This window comes from Maylandia zebra, linkage group LG16 (assembly GCF_041146795.1).
Source record: "Maylandia zebra isolate NMK-2024a linkage group LG16, Mzebra_GT3a, whole genome shotgun sequence".
NCBI classification, from domain to species: domain Eukaryota; kingdom Metazoa; phylum Chordata; class Actinopteri; order Cichliformes; family Cichlidae; genus Maylandia; species Maylandia zebra.
Genome location: NC_135182.1, coordinates 26245802 through 26264862, shown reverse-complemented (window position 1 = coordinate 26264862; position 19061 = coordinate 26245802). Strand labels below are relative to the sequence as shown.

General features: G+C 42.5%; 2 protein-coding genes across 4 annotated transcripts in view; one reads left to right on the top strand and one right to left on the bottom strand.

Annotated features, from left to right (window-relative positions):
- The first annotated feature begins 1355 nt into the window (after nt 1–1355).
- serp2 (stress-associated endoplasmic reticulum protein family member 2) lies at nt 1356–9927 on the top strand. Its single transcript, XM_004555601.3, has 3 exons — nt 1356–1527; nt 6089–6161; nt 9455–9927. The coding sequence occupies exons 1-3, from the start codon at nt 1444–1446 to the stop codon at nt 9493–9495; spliced, it is 198 nt and encodes a 65-aa protein (XP_004555658.1). The 5' UTR covers nt 1356–1443; the 3' UTR covers nt 9496–9927.
- Nucleotides 9928–11665: 1738 nt separating this feature from the next.
- LOC101472453 (TSC22 domain family protein 1) overlaps nt 11666–19061 on the bottom strand; it is a 42193-nt gene continuing 34797 nt past the window's right edge. For 2 of the 3 annotated variants that reach the window (XM_024805407.2, XM_024805411.2), the window contains exons 2-3: nt 15183–15234; nt 11666–13308 (exon numbers count right to left, since the gene is read on the bottom strand). In XM_024805407.2, the coding sequence (XP_024661175.1) occupies nt 13039–13308; nt 15183–15234 (322 nt within the window). In that variant the 3' untranslated portion in view covers nt 11666–13038. Of the gene's footprint in view, nt 13309–15182; nt 15235–15557; nt 15953–19061 lie in introns of those variants that run through there. The other variant, XM_024805410.2, reaches the window with a different exon arrangement.

Genomic DNA, 19061 nt, shown 5'->3' with positions numbered 1-19061 from the left:
TGCTTAAAACACCGCCAGTTTCAGTCCTTCCGGAGGCTTCAAACTTTCCATCTCAAACAGAACTTTGAGCTACTATCGCTTCCGCTCTCCCACTTTTACTCCTGGTACCATGTGTTGTCTTCGTATAGCTTTGAATAATTACACAGTATCCACTTGTGTTTTGCGAGCGTCTGCTCCAAACATTTTTATTATCTCATTCACAAGTCAGTCTTCTTTTATAGAGGCATTCATGAGCCCTCTCAAATACAGCGCCCCCTACTGGCAAAACCCCATTAGCACATGAACACCCACACATCACCACAGGAACAACCATCTCTCAACCAAGAATAAATCCAGTGCTTGCAGTCGTCCCCCACCGATCTGTGGATAGTACTCAGTTTCATGATCACTGATCAATGGCCATGACCCCATGCCCTGTTTTTGGTGCTTCTTTAGGTTATTATGCAAATATATGGTTTTTAAGGGTGGGGAAACTGCAGTCAGCCGAGACTGATTAGGTCACTTAGACGAGTGATGAAATATTTCTCCCGCTGAAAAGCTACATCCAGATGAATAAAAGCAACTTTGTGAATGTTAGGCAAAAGCACCTGTCTGGATAGGTGAATGAGACTTGTAATAAGTGCTTTGAAATGTCAAAACAAGAATCCCACAAAGTGAAATGGATGCACTGAGGACAACTAAGGGTGAGGTAACTTGGCCAAGGATACTTTGGTATGCACACTGAAGGAGCTAGGGATCAAACCACTGGCTTTCTGACTGGTAACCACTGGACCAAAAAAACATTTCAATCTTCTTTTTTAAGGCAAACAACAAGGTAACTTTTAGGCTGTCTCAAAACACGCATCGTTATATTTAGGTAGATGACAGACATGTAAACCCACAAACTTGATGAGCAAAAGAGGATGGATGGATAGAAATTAGAGTATTTTTAATCATCTCATAATATTTATTACAAAATACGTGTACAGAAAATGAGTCGTACAGTGACGACTCGTTTTCTATTTCATTTATTTTCAATCATAGTCTATTATTCAGTCATCGATAGCTGGAGCGCGCCCCTGAACGCGCCAGGTGCATGGGGATGCTGTTTTCAAGCTCAACAACGTACAACACGCAACATCCTGTGGGGCCCTTCAAAGTAAGAGTCTCGGTAAACAGTTTGTATAATTTCTTATAACTTAAGTCTTACAACGATTTAAACGTACAGTAAGCATATATAGATAGTCACGTGTTGGATTTCTGAACTTCGAATACCATAGAATAGAGCATAAAAACTTGTTATAATAGCTTCGTGCTCGTATTTTGAACGCTATCGCACTTCGGTTCCGGTTTCTTCTTCGCGGACTTTTGGTGACTTGACGCAGGCGCCGCTGCTGCTGCTGTCGTCAACCTGCAGCATCAGAAAACAACAGGCTAAAAACAGACTGGCGTATCCCGGTGAAGATGGTGGCCAAACAGAGGATCCGCATGGCCAACGAGAAGCACAGCAAGAACATCACTCAAAGAGGAAACGTAGCCAAGACGCTGGTGAGCCGCTAACGGACACGCAGAGCGACGCCAACCTGACACGTTAGCCCAGAGAGGTGACGTTCAGCCCGGCGTGAGCGCAGCGGTGATGGTAGTGCTGATGGTGCCAGCTGTCAGTTAAAGGTGTCAGGGTGCTGAGCGACTTGGGAGCTTCAGCGTGATATGTGCGGTGTGTTTTATTTCACACGGAGCGGATCGGGGTGTAATTTATTCAGACTGGATTCACTCCGCTCGTGACCGCCGCACACTGCATGTTGCTGTCCGGGTGAAGAGGCTGCAGTTAGGGCAGGAAAATTGCCGAAACCCGTTAATTCTGACATAAAATCAGCGGTAAACGTGAGAGCACGTCTGAAATGCATTGATTTAAAAACAAATAATTGGTTGTCATCAAGGAAAAGGAAAATAAACCCCAATAAACCCATCACTTTATTTTACTCTACATTGTGGGCCACATACAGTCCACTTTGATCCTAAGTGACCGGTGAAACTTTCTGTCATGGTGAAGAAGTTTAACTACACATTAATTACTGAGCTATCATAAAGTAACAGAAAAGACTTGTTAGAAATAAATATATTTTTTTAAAAATACAAAAATGATTAAAAGTAATGGTAAATGGCCTGCATTTGTATAGCGCTTTTCTAGTCCCTAAGGACCCCAAAGCGCTTCACACTACATTCAGTCATTCACACACACATTCACACACTGGCGATGGCAAGCTACATTGTAGCCACAGCTGCCCTGGGGCGCACTGACAGAGGCGAGGCTGCCGGACACTGGCGCCACCGGGCCCTCTGACCACCACCAGTAGGCAAACATGGGGTTAGTATCTTGCCCAAGGATATTTGGCATGCAGCCAGGAGGCAGCCTGGGATCGAACCACCGACCTTCTGATTAGTGGCTGACCTGCTCTGCCACCTGAGCTACAGCCACCCCCTAATGAAACAAAACAAATGATAAAAGGCTTTTTGGTAAATAAAAGAACGTACGATTTATTTATCAGATTTATTTGGTAATTTTTTGGAAATTTTTGTTGTTGTTGTTTGTTTTACTGTGGACCAATTGTTTAAAAAAACAAAAATAAGACTTGTAAAACTTACATTTTGGACTTTTAACTTTATTTAGGACCTCCTTCACATTGTTTGGCGTCTTCGCCAGGCCAGTTTTGGCTCCTGGGCCTTGTGTTGACACCCCTATGTAACCAGCTCCCAGTTTGGATTCAGGAGACAGACTTTAAAACTTTCCTTACTTCATGAATTTCACCTATCACGGGTTATTTGTCATAACGTAACTCCCGCGATAAACGAAGGACCACTGTACAGCACTCTACATTTTTCCTGCCTCCCCTAACCCCCAACCAGCCCCTCACTGAGCCTGATCCTGCTGGAGGGTTCTTCCTGTTAAAAGGGAGGTTTTCCTCCCCACTGTCGCCAAGTCCACTATTGTAGAATGGTTATCTTACAATATGAAGTGCCTTGAGGCAACTGTTTTTGTGATTTGGCGCTATGTAAATAAAGTTGAGTTGAATTGAAAAAACCGTGCAATTTCTACATGCTAGAAAACATTGGTTTCTTTCACTTACTACAGCATCACAACCATTTGGGCTAAAATTTTAAGAAAGACATTTGCAAAAAAAATTGCAGAAAAGTTTGTGGTGGCTCGTTGCCCAGAAGATTTTTGTGAAGTTCCCCCCAAAAAAGACAAAAAAGAACCAACTGGAGCTTTTCTCTCATTTAATTGTTTTTGAATCGATGAATGTGGTGTAGTATGAATGTAGACTGTAGCAAGAATGTAGACTGTAAAATCTAAGAAAGTACAGTTAATGCCAAAATAGGTGAGCTGAACAGGAGTCTTTGCCCTTTTGACATCCCTGCTACTCAACATGTTTGTCTCACCTGCTCCCACCTTTCACTGAGGTCAGTGCAGTTGAATGGCAAGCTGATATCACAAAGCAAAACCAAAAAAAACACTGAATTAAAAAAGTGAAAATAGATGTTAGATGGCGCTTATGAGTCTTATTAGTTACTATTAATTACTTTTAATGACTGTGGAACATTTTAAAATATCTTTAATACGTCCTTCACATTTTCATTTTTATCTGCACTCTTTTCCACTACTGTGGATTTAACTTTAGTATCTGTTCTCAAGGTCAGTAAAGGGATCATGGAGGGTTGTCTTCTCCACAAGTTTTCTCTTTTCATTTCTGTTAGTCTCGGTAACTCTATTCAGTGATGTCAACATTAGTTTTCTTCACATATCCTCCTCCTCCTCACACGTTTGACATCCCAACAGCAGACATGTAATGCAGAATGTCAAATTTGCTCATTTGCTCTAGTTTTCCAATAAAGCTCTGTGATAATCCTTCTCTGGTGATCCCCATGGTATTACACAGGGAGTGGAAGCATTTCTAGACCAAGATGAGCTAAAGACGAGCAGGTTTTGTCTTTTCCCACTGTGACGCCAGACACACTGGCCAATTTATTAGGAAGGTGTTGCAAGAACTGTTGATGAAAGTCAGGATGGAATCATACTGCCATATTATTTACACCAAATTTGGATCCTACCATCTATATATTGCAGCAGAAATTGAGTTTCATAGACCAGGCCACGTTTCTCTAATCTTCCAATGATTCTTGTTCTTAGCTGACAGGAGTTTCACCCAGTGTGGTCTTCTGCTGCTGTAGCCCATCTGCTTCAAGGCTCAATGTGTCATGGGTTCATAGATGCTCCTCTGAATGCTTTGGTTGTGATTATCAGGGTTTCTGCTGCTAAATCCTTGAGCTGGTTGCTGGTGTCTGATAAGATATGTACATGTTATTATATTAATAATAATAGAGTGAATGTCTCATTAAATAAGAGAATAATTTGGAAAGGAATAATATTTTTCTTTGTTTTTTTTTTTTTAAAGTTAAAGTGAAATATTTTTAGATGTAAACATACAAATTCTCTCCCTTCTTTAAGTTACTGGCAAAACTTTTTCAGGTTGAGCCCACTTGAGATCAAATCAAGCTGCATGTGGTCCAGGTTTAACACATCCAACCAGATGTGGACATGTCTCAGCCTCCACCACTCTCAGCACTGGAGCCCCCCAGGGGTGTGTTCTGAGCCCCCTGCTGTACTCTTTGTACACATATGACTGTGTGGCCACTACCAGCTCCACCACCATCATCAAGTTTGCTGACGACACCGTCGTGGTGGGCCTGATCTCTGATAACAACGAGACGGCCTACCTGAAGGAGATTAGGAATCTGGAGAACTGGTGCCAGAGGAACAACCTCCTTCTAAACGTCAGTAAGACAAAGGAGCTGATAGTGGACTTCAGCACTAAGCAGGAGAGGAACTACCAGACCCCCGTCATCAACGAGTGCCCAGTGGAGAGAGTGGACAGCTTCAAATACCTCGGAGTTCACATCACGCAGGACCTGTCATGGTCCTGTCACATCAACACCGTGGTGAAAAAGGCCCGACAGCGTCTCTACCACCTCAGACGCTTGAGAGACTTCCAACTGCCCTCCAAGGTGCTCAGGAACTTTTACTCGTGCACCATAGAGAGCATCCTGGCGGGAAACATCTTAACCTGGTTCGGGAACAGCACCATGCAGGACAGACGAGCTCTACAGAGGGTTGTGCGGTCAGCTGAGCGCACCATCCGCTCCGAGCTCCCTGACCTGCACTCAATCTACAGCAGGCGGTGCTGGACCAAGGCCAGGAAGATCGTGAAGGACCTCAGCCATCCCAACAACAGACTGTTCTCTCTGTTGAGGTCAGGAAAGCGATTCCGCTCCCTGAAGACCAACACAGAGAGACTGAGGAGGAGCTTCTTCCCGCAGGCGATACGGTCTCTCAATCACACCACCACACAGTACTGACCCACACATATGGTTCTTACACACACACTGGACTTTCTGGACTTTGGTTTTGCACAACACTGGTCACTATATTCTTCATTTCCAGTTAATACTTGTACAGCTGCTGTTATTGTGTATATATTTATTTATATTTAGATTTCTTCATACATTCTTATATAGTTCTATATTGTGTATTGTGTATTTTGTTGTACAGTTATTTTATTTTCAACTTTAATTTATATATTTTATCTTATTCTTCCCAGTTAAATTTACCCTTCATTCTAATTTGTGTTGTACAGTTATTTCATTTTTAACCTTAATTTATATTTTATTCCTTCCTAGTTAAATTTACCCTTTTTAATTTTGCATATTTATTTCCTATCTTATTCATAGCCTTTCCTTTTTTTGTTTTCTTTAGGTCACGAGCAGTTGTCCAAGCATTTCACTACATATCGTACTGTGTATGACTGTGTACGTGACAAATAAAATTTGAATTTGAGCTCATCACGGCTGCTCTCTAAACCTTTGACTGATGAGCCACCGTGTAAAGAGGGAGAGAGAAGTGCTGACCCTGCACCTTTCAGTGTATAATTAGACTCTGAGGTTTATCCCTGCAAAAACAGTTGTTGAAGTTGGACAAGGAGCAGGGAAGCCTCTGTGTTTGCTCGGCAGCACATTTTTGCTGACGTACATGATGTGTGTTTCTCCTCCACAGCGGCCACAAGAAGAGAAGTATCCTGTGGGTCCCTGGCTGCTCGCCCTCTTTGTGTTTGTTGTGTGTGGATCAGGTACGGACGTTTTCTTTTTTTTTAAAATATCTACAGAAGAAAGTGGTTTCAACTGGTCAGTGATGCTGGATTTTAGGACCTAAAGTCAGACTGATGTGATGTATCAGTCTGTGTTCAATACCCAGCAGCTCTTTAATGCTTTGATTATCTCACTCAGATGACTGGACCTTCAGTAACTGTGTTAAATTAAGTGTTTTATATACACAGATAAGGCTTATTTCATGTTTAAAGGCTCACTCAAATCAAATGTTAATTAATTATGCAGTTGACCACTGGAGCTCCACATCCCCAATCCAGTAGATTTATTAAGCACTCACATTTAATCAGCCTCATTGGAGCAGGGCTGTGTTCACAGGGGAGTGTAGCGTGTCTATTGATGCTTTAAGACTAGAGTGCTGTGAAGTGTGAAGTCTCACATCGTGTTACTTGTCTGTTTTTAGTAAAAGAGAGGTTGACCCGTATTAAGCTCCTCCTCCATTTCAGATGACGGTGGCATCAGAAGATAATTCGGTCTACGGGAGAATCCCAGACATTTTTTTCAAACCCAGGGTGTAGTAAATTTTTCTCCAAAGCTGAAACGGCCTATCGATTTGCATGACCTTCACGTCACGTCATTGGAGCTTGCGTCATGTAGCTGTGCCGCATGACAGCTTGACCAGAAGTCTTACAAATTGCTTAGAGGACAGCATGGATGGGATCAGGGGTTAAAATGTAAATCTAATAACTGTGTATTTTAAGTACTTTGTGTATATTTTGATGGTAAAGCATTTGTGCTACCACTTGAGTATGATTAAGCCCTAAATACTTCTGTCGTTACAGTAACGATGAAAAATTTTGGAAAAGTCACGAACTTAAAAACGTCTTTTAAATGCTCATTAGAATTCAATTCAAAACGATGAGATGGAGACTTTCACATGTATGAACGTGGCCGTGGAGTAAGATCATAGAAATACATTTCTTCATTCTTGGCAAATTCTTTCGCTTTTGCTTTTCGCTTTTCGCTTTTGCCAAGAATGTTTTTTTTTTTTCCACCAGGACGCTCTAGGCCGTAGGTCGATGATCGATTTTGTAATCGTATCACCAGACCTGCGACCATATGATCTGGACACTCGGGTAAAGAGAGGGGCTGAGCTGTCAACTGATCACCACCTGGTGGTGAGTTCGATCAGGTGGCGGGTGAGGACGCTGGACAGACCTGGTGCACCTAAACGCGTAGTGAGGGTATGCTGGGAACGTCTAGCAGAGGCCCCAGTCCGCGAGATCTTCAACGCACACCTCCGGCAGAGCTTCAACAGCATTCCGAGGGAGACTGGGGACATTGAGTCCGAATGGACCATGTTCAGCGTCTCCATTGCCGAAGCTGCTGCATTGAGCTGCGGCCGCAAGGTGGTTGGTGCCTGCCGTGGTGGTAATCCCCGAACCAAATGGTGGACACCAGAGGTGAAGGGAGCCACCAGGCTGAAGAAGGAGTCCTATCGGGCTTGGTTAGCCTGTGGGACTCCGGAGGCAGCCGACAGGTATCGACAGGCCAAGCGGAATGCGGCTCGGGCAGTGGCTGAAGCAAAAACTCGGGTGTGGGAGGAGTTCGGAGAGGCCATGGAAAAAGACTTTCGGACTGCCTCGAAGAGATTCTGGCAAACCGTCAGGCGTCTCAGGAGGGGAAAGCGGTGCTCTACCTGCACTGTGTATAGTGCTGGCGGAGCGCTGCTGACGTCGACTGAGAAAATTGTCAGGCGGTAGAAGGAATACTTCGATGACCTCCTTAATCCCACTGACACGTCTTCCGAGGAGGAAGCAGAGTCTGAGGATGAGGGGAATGACCCGCCAATTTCCGGGGGCGAGGTCACTGAGGCAGTTAAACAACTCCTTGGTGGCAGAGCCCCTGGTGTTGATGAGGTCCGCCCCGAGTTCCTGAAGTCTCTGGACGTTGTAGGGCTGTCCTGGTTGACACGCCTCTGCAATGTTGCGTGGAGATCAGGGGCAGTACCTGTGGACTGGCAGACCGGGGTGGTGGTCCCCATCTTTAAGAAGGGGGACCGGAGGGTGTGTTCCAACTACAGGGGGATCACACTCCTCAGCCTCCCTGGGAAAGTCTATGCCAGGGTGCTGGAAAGGAGAGTTCGTCCGCTAGTCAAACCTCGGATACAGGAGGAACAATGCGGTTTTCATCCTGGTCGCGGAACACTGGACCAGCTCTTTATCCTCTCCAGGATACTTGAGGGTGCATGGGAGTTTGCCCAACCAGTCTACATGTGTTTTGTGGACTTGGAGAAGGCATTCGACCGTGTCCCTCGGGGTGTCCTGTGGGAGGTGTTGCGGGAGTATGGGGTATCTGGCCCATTACTACGGGCCATTCAATCCCTATACAACCGTTGTAAGAGCTTGGTTCGCATTGCCGGCAATAAGTCGGACTCGTTCCCGGTGGGTGATGGGCTCCGCCAGGGCTGCCCTTTGTCTCCGGTTCTGTTCATAATTTTTATGGACAGGATTTCTAGGCGCAGCCAAGTGGCGGAGGGCTTTCGCTTTGGTGGCCTCAGAATCTCATCTCTGATTTTTGCGGATGATGTGGTTCTGTGCTTCATCGGGTGAGGGCCTCCAGGTCGCACTGGAACGGTTCGCAGCCGAGTGTGAAGCAGCGGGAATGAGGATCAGCACCTCCAAATCTGAGGCCATGATTCTCAGCCGGAAAAGGGTGGAGTGCCCACTCCGGGTCGGGTATGAGTTCCTGCCCCAAGTGGAGGAGTTCAAGTATCTCGGGGTCTTGTTCGCGAGTGATGGGAGAAGGGAGCCGGAGATCGACAGACGGATTGGGGCTGCAGCTGCAGTAATGCAGACGCTGCACTGGTCCGTCGTGGTGAAGAGGGAGCTGAGTGTAAAAGCGAAGCTCTCAATTTACCGGTCGATCTACGTCCCTACCCTCACCTATGGCCACGAGCTGTGGGTAGTGACCGAAAGAACGAGATTGCGGATACAAGCGGCAGAAATGAGCTTCCTCCGAAGGGTGGCTGGCCATCCATGAATATGGATGGATGGACAATGAGATTTTCAGTGTGTTTCAGTGAGCGACCCACAAACTGACGCCACATTACAGGGACACACATCTGCTGCAGTTTTAAAAAGTATCACAGAGTTGACAGGACTTTTAAAAAAAAAAAAAAGCTGCTGATTGGAGCGGGAAATTGGACCCAGGAACGGGATAGAGAATCCAGATGAGAAATGATGTCATGGCTGTTTACCACGCTGTTTTCCTTCCTGTCAAGGCTTTGACGTCGTGTCTCCCTGTGTGCTCTCAGCCATATTTCAGATCATCCAGAGCATCCGTATGGGGATGTGATGAAGGAGAAGACTCTGGACCCCTGCCCTCTACCCCCCAAACCCTCCTCATGCCCTCATAGCGCCTCACCTGTGCACCCTCCAGAGGTCCAGAGATGAATGCCACTCCTTGGAGAGAGAGGGAGAGAAGCGTCCCCCTGAAGCTGACCCTAAAGACACCACCCTGCCCCTGATCAGCGTTTACAGTATTGCAGTCTGTGGTACTGACAGCTTTTCTATGGACAGTCTGAGACCACGCCGGCTGGAGATCGTGATTCATTTTGTGTGTGTGTGTGTGTGTGAGAGAGAGAGAGAGGTGGTGTGTGACTGTGCGACCAGTGATTCCTGCTAACAATGTGCCATACTTGTATAATTCACTGTCAGTCTATGAAGAATGTTTTTTCAAATAAATGTTGAGCATTTAGAAAACGTCCACGTTTAATTCTGCTGTCGTAGACTGTTTTACCAGAGCACGATACTCACTCCACCCGTCAGAGGTTTCATGTTGTAGGTGGCAGCAGGATGCAGCTAAATGCTTTAAATGTCACCCGGGGTACGCATACAGCTCATTTGTAAAGTAGCTATCAGAACTTTGTGTACATAATCTTGCATTTCCAGTTTAAATATGGTTTCCCTCTAAACAGAGATGGTGGGTATTTTCAGTAATGAGAGGGATCAGGGGGTGATTTAGAAGTTTGAGAATGACAAACAAAAACACTGCTTTCTATATTTAAGGTTCAGTTCAGCCACCTAAAGGGAACAAATGAGATCCCAGTGCATTAAACCAGTGTGAATATCACCTTGTTTAACTGTTACGTGTTACAGAGCAGTAACACAGTTTGTAATATGACTTTTTAAAGTCATATTACAAACAAACTGTGTTTGTAATATGACTTAATTGCTGTCTGCTAAGATAACATTATTTGATATGTAAACACTGAATTTAATTACATCTGCAAGTTATCCAAATTATATATTTATTTTTGTTTTTATTTTCTGGAGCTTAAATGCATTTGTTTAGGTTTGGGTTTTTTTAGCGTCACTTTAATGGAGTCTGTAAAATTCCCTGACTCTTAAATACATGCAGAGCCCATTGTGGTTATATGTAATTGCTCGTAGGAGGCAGTTTCATATAAAGAAAGCAAGCCATGGGAGGTCTGGCCTCTTTGGATAGTTTTCCCTCCACAGCAACTGAGGAAGGTGAGTTTATTTTATAAGTCATCCACCTGGATATTGGAGATCTTAGAGATTGTAATGGCCTCTCTAACTAATGCTACAGTCACAATGTGCAGCGGTCTCATTCATTTTGTAACAGTTGGAGACGGGCACCTGGTGTACAACTACTTGTTTCAAAACGACTTTGTTGTGTAAAGATGGGCTCTGTCTGCCATCAGCTTGCGATTGAACAGGGACAAGTGGACAGTTATGAGCAATCTGTGATAATAGCTGTGATTAAATGTGAAGTGAAAATCACTTCCGTCTCCATATACATACACAGAAATTTATATAAACTCCTTGAGTCCAGTCAGAATTTCAGATGTTAAACTAATATTGATGCAGTGGTCACGCTCCAACCTTCTTTAAAAAGAAAAGAAAAAATTTTTTTTATATATATATATATATATATATATATATATATATATATATATATATATATATATATATATATATATATATATATATATATATATATACACACACACACACACACAGCTGCCAACCAGTTGAGTCAACTCCCTTACTGCAAAGAGTTGAGTTGCACTAATTGTCCAGTGGTTGTCAGAGTTTAACATTAGACTAGTTCCCAGGTTTTTTCAGCTGTAGCTGCAAACAGGGATACCAACCTAACCTCTTTCATTTGACTTTTTCTTTTTAATTTAATGCAATTTCAGTTGCTTTGTCTTTTTCATGGGTACTATATGGAGGGGATACGTCAGAGGCAAGTTTTAAGTTAACCAAGTAGACATCCAGAGTGTCAACCTCTTGTCTTTCAGTCTCATCACAGAAACATTTTACCAAATTAATCCCAAAATTAAAGCGATTTCCTCTAGTTAGTTTATTTCAAGTTCACAAAATCATGCGTTTTATTTTAGTTAATGCTCCACTCTTGTCCAAATGTGGTCACTCTTTTCATTCATGAGCGCAGTAATTGGACAGGAAAACTGGGGAGGGGAGGAGAAAAAAAGGAGTCATTTCTTCCTTAACCATGTTTATTGAAAGTTGTGAAGTGCAGCTGTCAAGTGCAATTGTGGTATGTATGTTACAATATCTCATCCGGTCATTGCGGAAACATGCACAGAACATGAGCATACAACTGATACACAGAATGAAAAAGAACATCTCTAGAGTTTGTATTTTTTTTTTTTTTTTTTTTTTTTTTTTTTTTAAATTGAACTTTAAGATATTGTTCATCCAAAAGTATTTCACTGTCAAAAAAAAATAAAATAAAATAAAGAGTGCAATACTCCAGAAAGAAAAAGAGAACCAAGTGGAAATGGTTTTACAGTCAAGAGTTAATGTTGCAGTAAGGGTTATGGACAACACAGTCGGGCTGCTTGTTGTCAGTTAAATATCCTAAACTCCTCGTCCATCCACAGTCCTGAAAATACAGCATTAAAAATAGATGACACAGGCTGGGCAAGACTCATCTGCATCAATCTGTGTGATCTAGATAGCATCTGTTGTTTATCTTCACCACCACCTCCTCTCTATTTTACATGATACTTACACTATACAGAAATATACATCATCCTCTGCCCTCTCGAATCTTTTAGGAAAACAAAAAGGGGAAAAAATGCAGCTTAGCCCAAAAGAAGTCTCAACCCTGTCTGATAAGGTTTAAATTACATGCCACTGCAGGGCTGAGAAAACTGCAATGAGGAGCTTCGAGGGCAAAAACGAGGAGGTTGAAATACTGAAAATAGAATATCATCATCTCCATAAGAAACCACGGTTTGTTCATCCCATCAACCCACAGCTAAAAGATCATACCATCATCATCAATGCTGCTGTAAAGAACCTCCCCTCCCACCCCAAACTCCCCCATTCCAGATGGGGGAGTCTGTGATGATTGCTCACATTCTTCATTTGGAGAAGGTGTCTTCCTCTTGATTCCGTCAACCTGGAAACTTCTTTTATTTACATCATTCTGCAAAACAGGAAACTATCAATCCTGCTGCTCCACCCACTGGTGTAGTCGACATCACTCAGGCACAGTGATTTTTTTTCTTTCTTCTATTTAAATCTAAGCATTGTTTTCACTGATGAGCTGTTCCTCTGTAAGACATTCTAGTTGATGAAAAGAGGGGGACTTTTTTGGCAAATGTTCAAAACAACTTCATGTACAGCATCTCAAGATTGTCGCCCTCCCCCCGCGCCTCCGAGCGCAGCCCCCGCTCGTCCCTCTGTCTGCATCCTTCTGAGATAAAATGTGCAAATTCTCATCTTAACGGCGTAGCCTCCTGCGGTTGAAGGCAAAGTTTGGCTCGGCGGCTGTGCCAGAGCTCAAACAACACAAACAAACAAACAAACAAACAAAAAAGTCAAGTTCTCCACCTGGGCCAGGCTATGCCGAGGGGCCAGAGCTGTGTGTTGCAGACTGGGAGAGGGTGGTGGCGCTTGCGGGTCCCGGCGTGGCGGCCATTTGAGGGGTAGGTGGCGAGCCGGTCTGAACCTGGGCCTGGAACTGGGCCATCTGTTCGGGGCTCGCCAGCGTCTTCAACAGCGTGTTCTCCTGCTCTAGCTGGGAGTTACGCTCGATCAGCTCCTTGATCTGCTCCTTCAGCACCTCCACCTCCTCACGCACGGCGTACATGAGGTGACTCTTCACCAGGTCCTGAAAAAGACAGGAGGTAGAGGTTTACGACAGGAATCCACAAACATCAGGTAAATTAGGTTGTGCCTTTAGGCAAAAATCATAATTGTAACCGTTTGATGTGAATTTAAATTTAAGGATGAGGTTGATAAGGAGAAGGATAAAATAACAGGTAGCATCTGTTAAACCAAATGGAAATTGCACATTTTTACATTTAATAGATATGCACCAATTTGAAACACAGCGCTATTACAATGCCAATGTTTACTAAATAAGCTGTAATCCTCACTGTAAGAAGAGACTGGACAAGACTCACAGGATAATGTTATTCAGTCCCGTTACACACTGAGTACCTTCTTTTGCTGCTTTGCACACATTGAAGTCAGGAGTGAAATGACATTGAATCAAGTTGTTGACGACACATTATGCTAACTTTAAATTAATTAATATGGAATTTTTCCTTCCTACTGTCAGCAAGTGCTTGCTCACGGGGGTGGGGTGGGAGTGGGGGTCGTCTGATTGTTGATGTTTTCTCTATATCACTGGAAGGTCTCTACCTTACAATACAAAGCGCTTTGAGGTTACTCCTAAGGCTTGATCTCCTCAGGGAGACGAATTTACGGAAGGAAATGTGACAGCTATTGCCTTATACAAAACTACTAACACTTTTGAGTTGAATTATTTATTTAAAATTTCCTTTTAATTTTATCAATGTTGTTGTGACTAATTAGAAAGTAACATTCTGGATCAGACTTAATTTATTATCCTCTTCAGTTGCTTTCTGATTTCCATAAATCAACTGTTCTTAACATTAAGGGACATTTATTAAAATCTAACTAGTCTTTAAGGATCCAGCTAATTTTCAATTGCAAACACCAGCAAAAGAAAAAGCTACCTGTCTTATGTCTTCACCTGGACCAGATGCTGATGGCCTTAAGGTGTGACTATTTGTGCATCATGGGACTGTACACTGAAAATACTGTTGATCATAGTTTTAATGATCTGGGAAAACAAACATTTAAAGCTGACCTATTTTATTTGGAAAAAGTCAGGAACTTTCATTCAAGCTGAAAGTATCCCTAAATTGAAGCTGTGTGTTATCTTTTCATGGAAAAGCACTGCCAGCCTTCATTATACTGAACTATTTTATGAAAAAACGAATGTTTCGAGAGAGAAAAATAAAAATAAACTACTATAACAACAAAAACAACAACAAAATGATCGTTACCTAAAACATTAAACTAACAGTTCATGAAGGAGTAAGTGGAAAGAGATCTTTAGAAGCGAGTCTCTATGTAATCTAATCTGGGATAATATAATAGATGATGATGAAAGGAGAAGCGTGAGAGGGAATATTCCCAAGGTGCTACGTCAGCAAGCCGGCCCACGTTTAAGTGTTAGCCAATCAGAGCCCGAGATATTTATACCCAGGCTGCAAGCCTTCCAGTTTGCCTAGCAACAAGAGCTGACAGCAGAGACAACAGAGACTTTAGATTTTTCTGGAAATAAAGGGCTAGATCTTTTTAAAACTTTGATTATTTTTTGATCGGCTGTTGTGCTTATAATTTTATATTTATTTTATATTTGTAATAATCGGGATGTTCTTTCAACTTGGAACCAGCGGTTCGTTTTGAGTTAGCTAAACTACTTTCACCTTTACGTCCGGTCACTCGTCAGTTCTGAAGTCTCACACTATTGCACTATTCTCCACGTATTAGCGGTTTTATTTCACAATTCGTTAACGTTTTGTTTGCCAGAAATTCAAATAAACACTTAAGTACACTGGGATGACGAAGTTCCAGATATAGGTGATTTAAAGTAAAATACTTTTAAGGAATACCCTATTAAGACATCTTATAGCAATTCGAAGACAACAAATTAAAGGAAAAACTCACCATCGCTTGCTCTATCTTGTTGTCTATGGCCACAACGCTGGCTCCGGATGAACTGCAAGAGAAAAGAGAAATAAATCCATTTTAAGCCAAACTGTGCTGCAATGGGGGGAGGGGGGGAGGGGGAGAAAAGCAGCAAATAAGATGGATGGAGAGAAATGCAGAGAATAGAGGAAAGCGAACCGCAGAGCCTGAGGAGCTCCCTCTATAGAAATGTAGGTCGCTACTAGAAACATCTGGAATTTTCTATAAAAGCAGGAATTTTTTATGCTCTTTTTTCCCCTCACAGTGAGCATTTACAGTCATCTAAGCTGGATGCTACACAGTCATGAGGAAAAGGCACAGCGCTGCAGGTGAAGCAGCTGACGGAGCATTCACCTATTATCGAGCTGGACGTGCGAGCTCTCCGCGCTCAACAGCGACGACAGGAACGATATGGAAAAATTCCTCAGCTGGCACACGCCTAGATCCATAGCCATGGTGTAGCACGGAGCATTCATGCTGTTCATGATTTACAGGATCTGCGTGGCACATCCACGCGCTTCTTTCCCTGTGTGTTTTCCCCCTTTCCTTTTGTTGTTATTGGTCCTCTCTCCGGTAAAGCTCGCGCACTGACTGCAGCGGTACGGATGTAAGCCAAGGTCAGTTCATCACAGCGACGCGCGTACACACAGATCTGCAGCTAAGGACGAGGCTGGATGATTTATCCACACACGCGCAGAAAGAGACAGACCTCCGATTGGTGGAGGCTGAGTCTGTTTGCGTAATATATGCAGGGAACGCCCACACCTGCAGCTCTGCCGACTGGTTTCGGCATAAAATCATAGTCCAGCAGCACAAAGGGGGAATATCCGAAAAACAGCTGCCCCCCATAATCATATATTATTGAATTTAATCATTTTAAATCATTGCTGGATGGCCATATCTTTATCTGTACTCACAGGCCTAGACACTAGCTGGCAATCCCCTGGCATCTACCCGTCGCTAGAGGGAAAAGAATTTGAATTCCCTGAATGCCTCTTCAAACATTCTTACAGTGGTGAGGCTCAACATTGACATGAAGGTAAACGTTGTACATGTATTTGGCGAGCATTTGCAGGAAATCTTCCTTGCAAATGACCGGCAATCGCAGCAGCTTGGAGATTTTTTGTTTTGGCACAACCTGACCAACCTAAAAACAACAAGCAACCGCTTGCCAACCACTCAGTGAATGCACATTTTTCCTCAAAATGGTGAGCACGAAGATCTATGCTGACATCTGCACACCTGCCAGTCATTTGTGACCTCCACATTACTATTGCACGCGCCCCAAACAGTGGGCTTCAAAGTAGTAGAACAGCTTTCTGCACCAGAGAATAATAAAGGCTCTATCCTTTAGGAGCAATGCAACTTTTTGCATGGACCAAAAATTAAAACACCAAAATAACGTTTGTAAAAAATCTTCCTAAATAACAAGTAACTGAAGATTGTAACAATATGGAGTGCAAACTACAAAACTTAATATGGTGGAGCAGAAAGGGAATGAGCATAACTTAAATACTTATAAATGATCACAACTGTGCTCCATGTAAATGTACTAAGTTGCTTTGCACTACTGGTCCTAGCCACGCTCTCGTCCAAACTAAGGCATTATTTCATTGGCACCCATGAGGGCCAGTGTCCATTATGAGAAAGAGCTTATAATACGGAGAAATGGCTCAGGGACAGATAAGACGATAAATTATTTAGACAAGACGCACAAGGTTGACGGACAGGGAATGTATCAGCTGCTGCTGCTGTAGTCTCCACAGTAAGAAAGACTTTCATCCAAGGGGGTCAAACTTAACGGTAACATTTAAGTTTATTACTTAAATTAATTTTCACATGTGTTGTGGTGCCTGTGGGTAACTTAGATCCTCTAAATAATCTATAACATTCATATCTTTGGAGAACATGCCAACCCCACACAGAACAGCTGAAGTCTGCTCCTCCATGAATCTGGTTGTGCTCGAGGTTTCTTTCTGTAAAAAGGAAGATCTTCCTCCCTACTGTTGCTGGGGGTATCTCCAATTCTGTAGGGTCACAGTGTGCTGTTGCGAATTGATGCTACAAATAAAACTGAACACTGAAACTTCAGATGAAAGTCAACTTGGTCCATGTAATCTGCACTAACAGAACATAATCAAAAGAACAGCTTAGCTTTTATTTTAGGTTACACAGAAATGAACGTATTTAAAATACTTCAGGTGGGCACTTAGTGTTATTTCGTGTACATATGTTGCCCCCTTGTGGCCTTGTGATGTATTGCACTTTGAGGATTATTATCAAAGGACTCTGGCATTAAAAAGACTGTCTTACCAAATGGGAACAGAGATGGTATACATAGAAATAAAAGGTCCTCCACTTCCAGACCATTTTCTTTCTCAAATATTTGCAGGCCAAACACTGTATAAGCACATTTCAGAAAAATCCATCACCCCACAAGTCTCTCCTTATTGAATAGATTTTAAAAGATACATAACTGAGGCAGTTTGTCCTCTGCATAAAACAGTGTTGACTCTCGCAGAATATACCATTATGTATATTACAAACAAAATGACAGAAAGACCTGGGCTTTCCTTTTGAACACAGTGAGTGGGATTTCCAGTGTGAGGGGAGCAGATACCTCTGTTGTAAAACAACCATTACAAATTCTGAACCCTCTGAAAAAGATCATGTTCACCTATAACAGCCTTATTAGACAACATATTCAATTTTTCATCTGCCATAAACTGTTGCTCTCTGAAACAGTGAAACTATGTATAGAGAAATCAACATTTGTCTGGCAAATACTGGTCAGACAAATGTGGTTTACATGATTAGTTTTGTGGTTTTGAGCGCATATGGATGATGCATTTCATTTGCTTTTATTATACTGGTATACATGTATGCATATCATTCTGATTTAGTTTGTGTAAATACTCAGTCCCTCATATCATAATATCTGGATTTATTTGTTGGAATTTGAAATATTAAGTTCTTTATTGGATTATTGTAATTTCAATTTAGTGAAATAGAACAAAGTGAGGAGTTCTTTAGTGCCATTTCATAAAGTTGTACACCTATACTTTTTCAGATTGGTTGTTTTTCATGTTTTGACTGCAGTAGCACATTAAATTACAGACTTTTGGGATACATACAAGTACATCTGATGTGCAATGGCTGTGTTGGGTTAAAAAAAAAAAAGTTAAAACAGAAACAAAAGTAAATAAAGCAGATGCTCCTCCTTACTGCAAGATGATCCATGTCTACATATTTTTTGAGGTTTTACTTCAGAGACATATTCGTAATCTTACGTTATTTTATTTCATCCTATTCAACTGAGCTTTTTTCATTATGATTAATTTCACTTCCACTAATTTTGTTTTGTTGTTGGTTGTGTTTACTGTTTTGGTTGCTATAATGTGGAAATTTTGCTACTATTTGTAAACATAAAGACCTCTTATCTTACCTAATTCTACACTGTTATCAAATGTCTGTCTTCAAGGCAGTCATGGTGGGTCACTGCAGCTAATTTGACTGAAATCTACACACCCAAAAGTTTTTTCACACACATTACAGATGGGAGTCTTTGTTCAACAGACTCAAACAACTCCTACATTTCCAAACATTTCCACATCAGACACCCACAGCGCACCACCCTCTCCCATATACCTCCCTACACCCGGTGAAAAGGTCACTCTCACACATTCCCCAAACACACGCAAAGTCCTTAAAATCTCTTATACAAACTCTTGACATTCACGCCTCTGATCACACCCATGTCCACATCATACAGCAATCAAGCCACAAAACTAGTGTGAAGAAACTTAAGGTCCAGTTTCTGTGGTCAGAACAAGTTAATGTTTCATCAGGAGGTCAGAA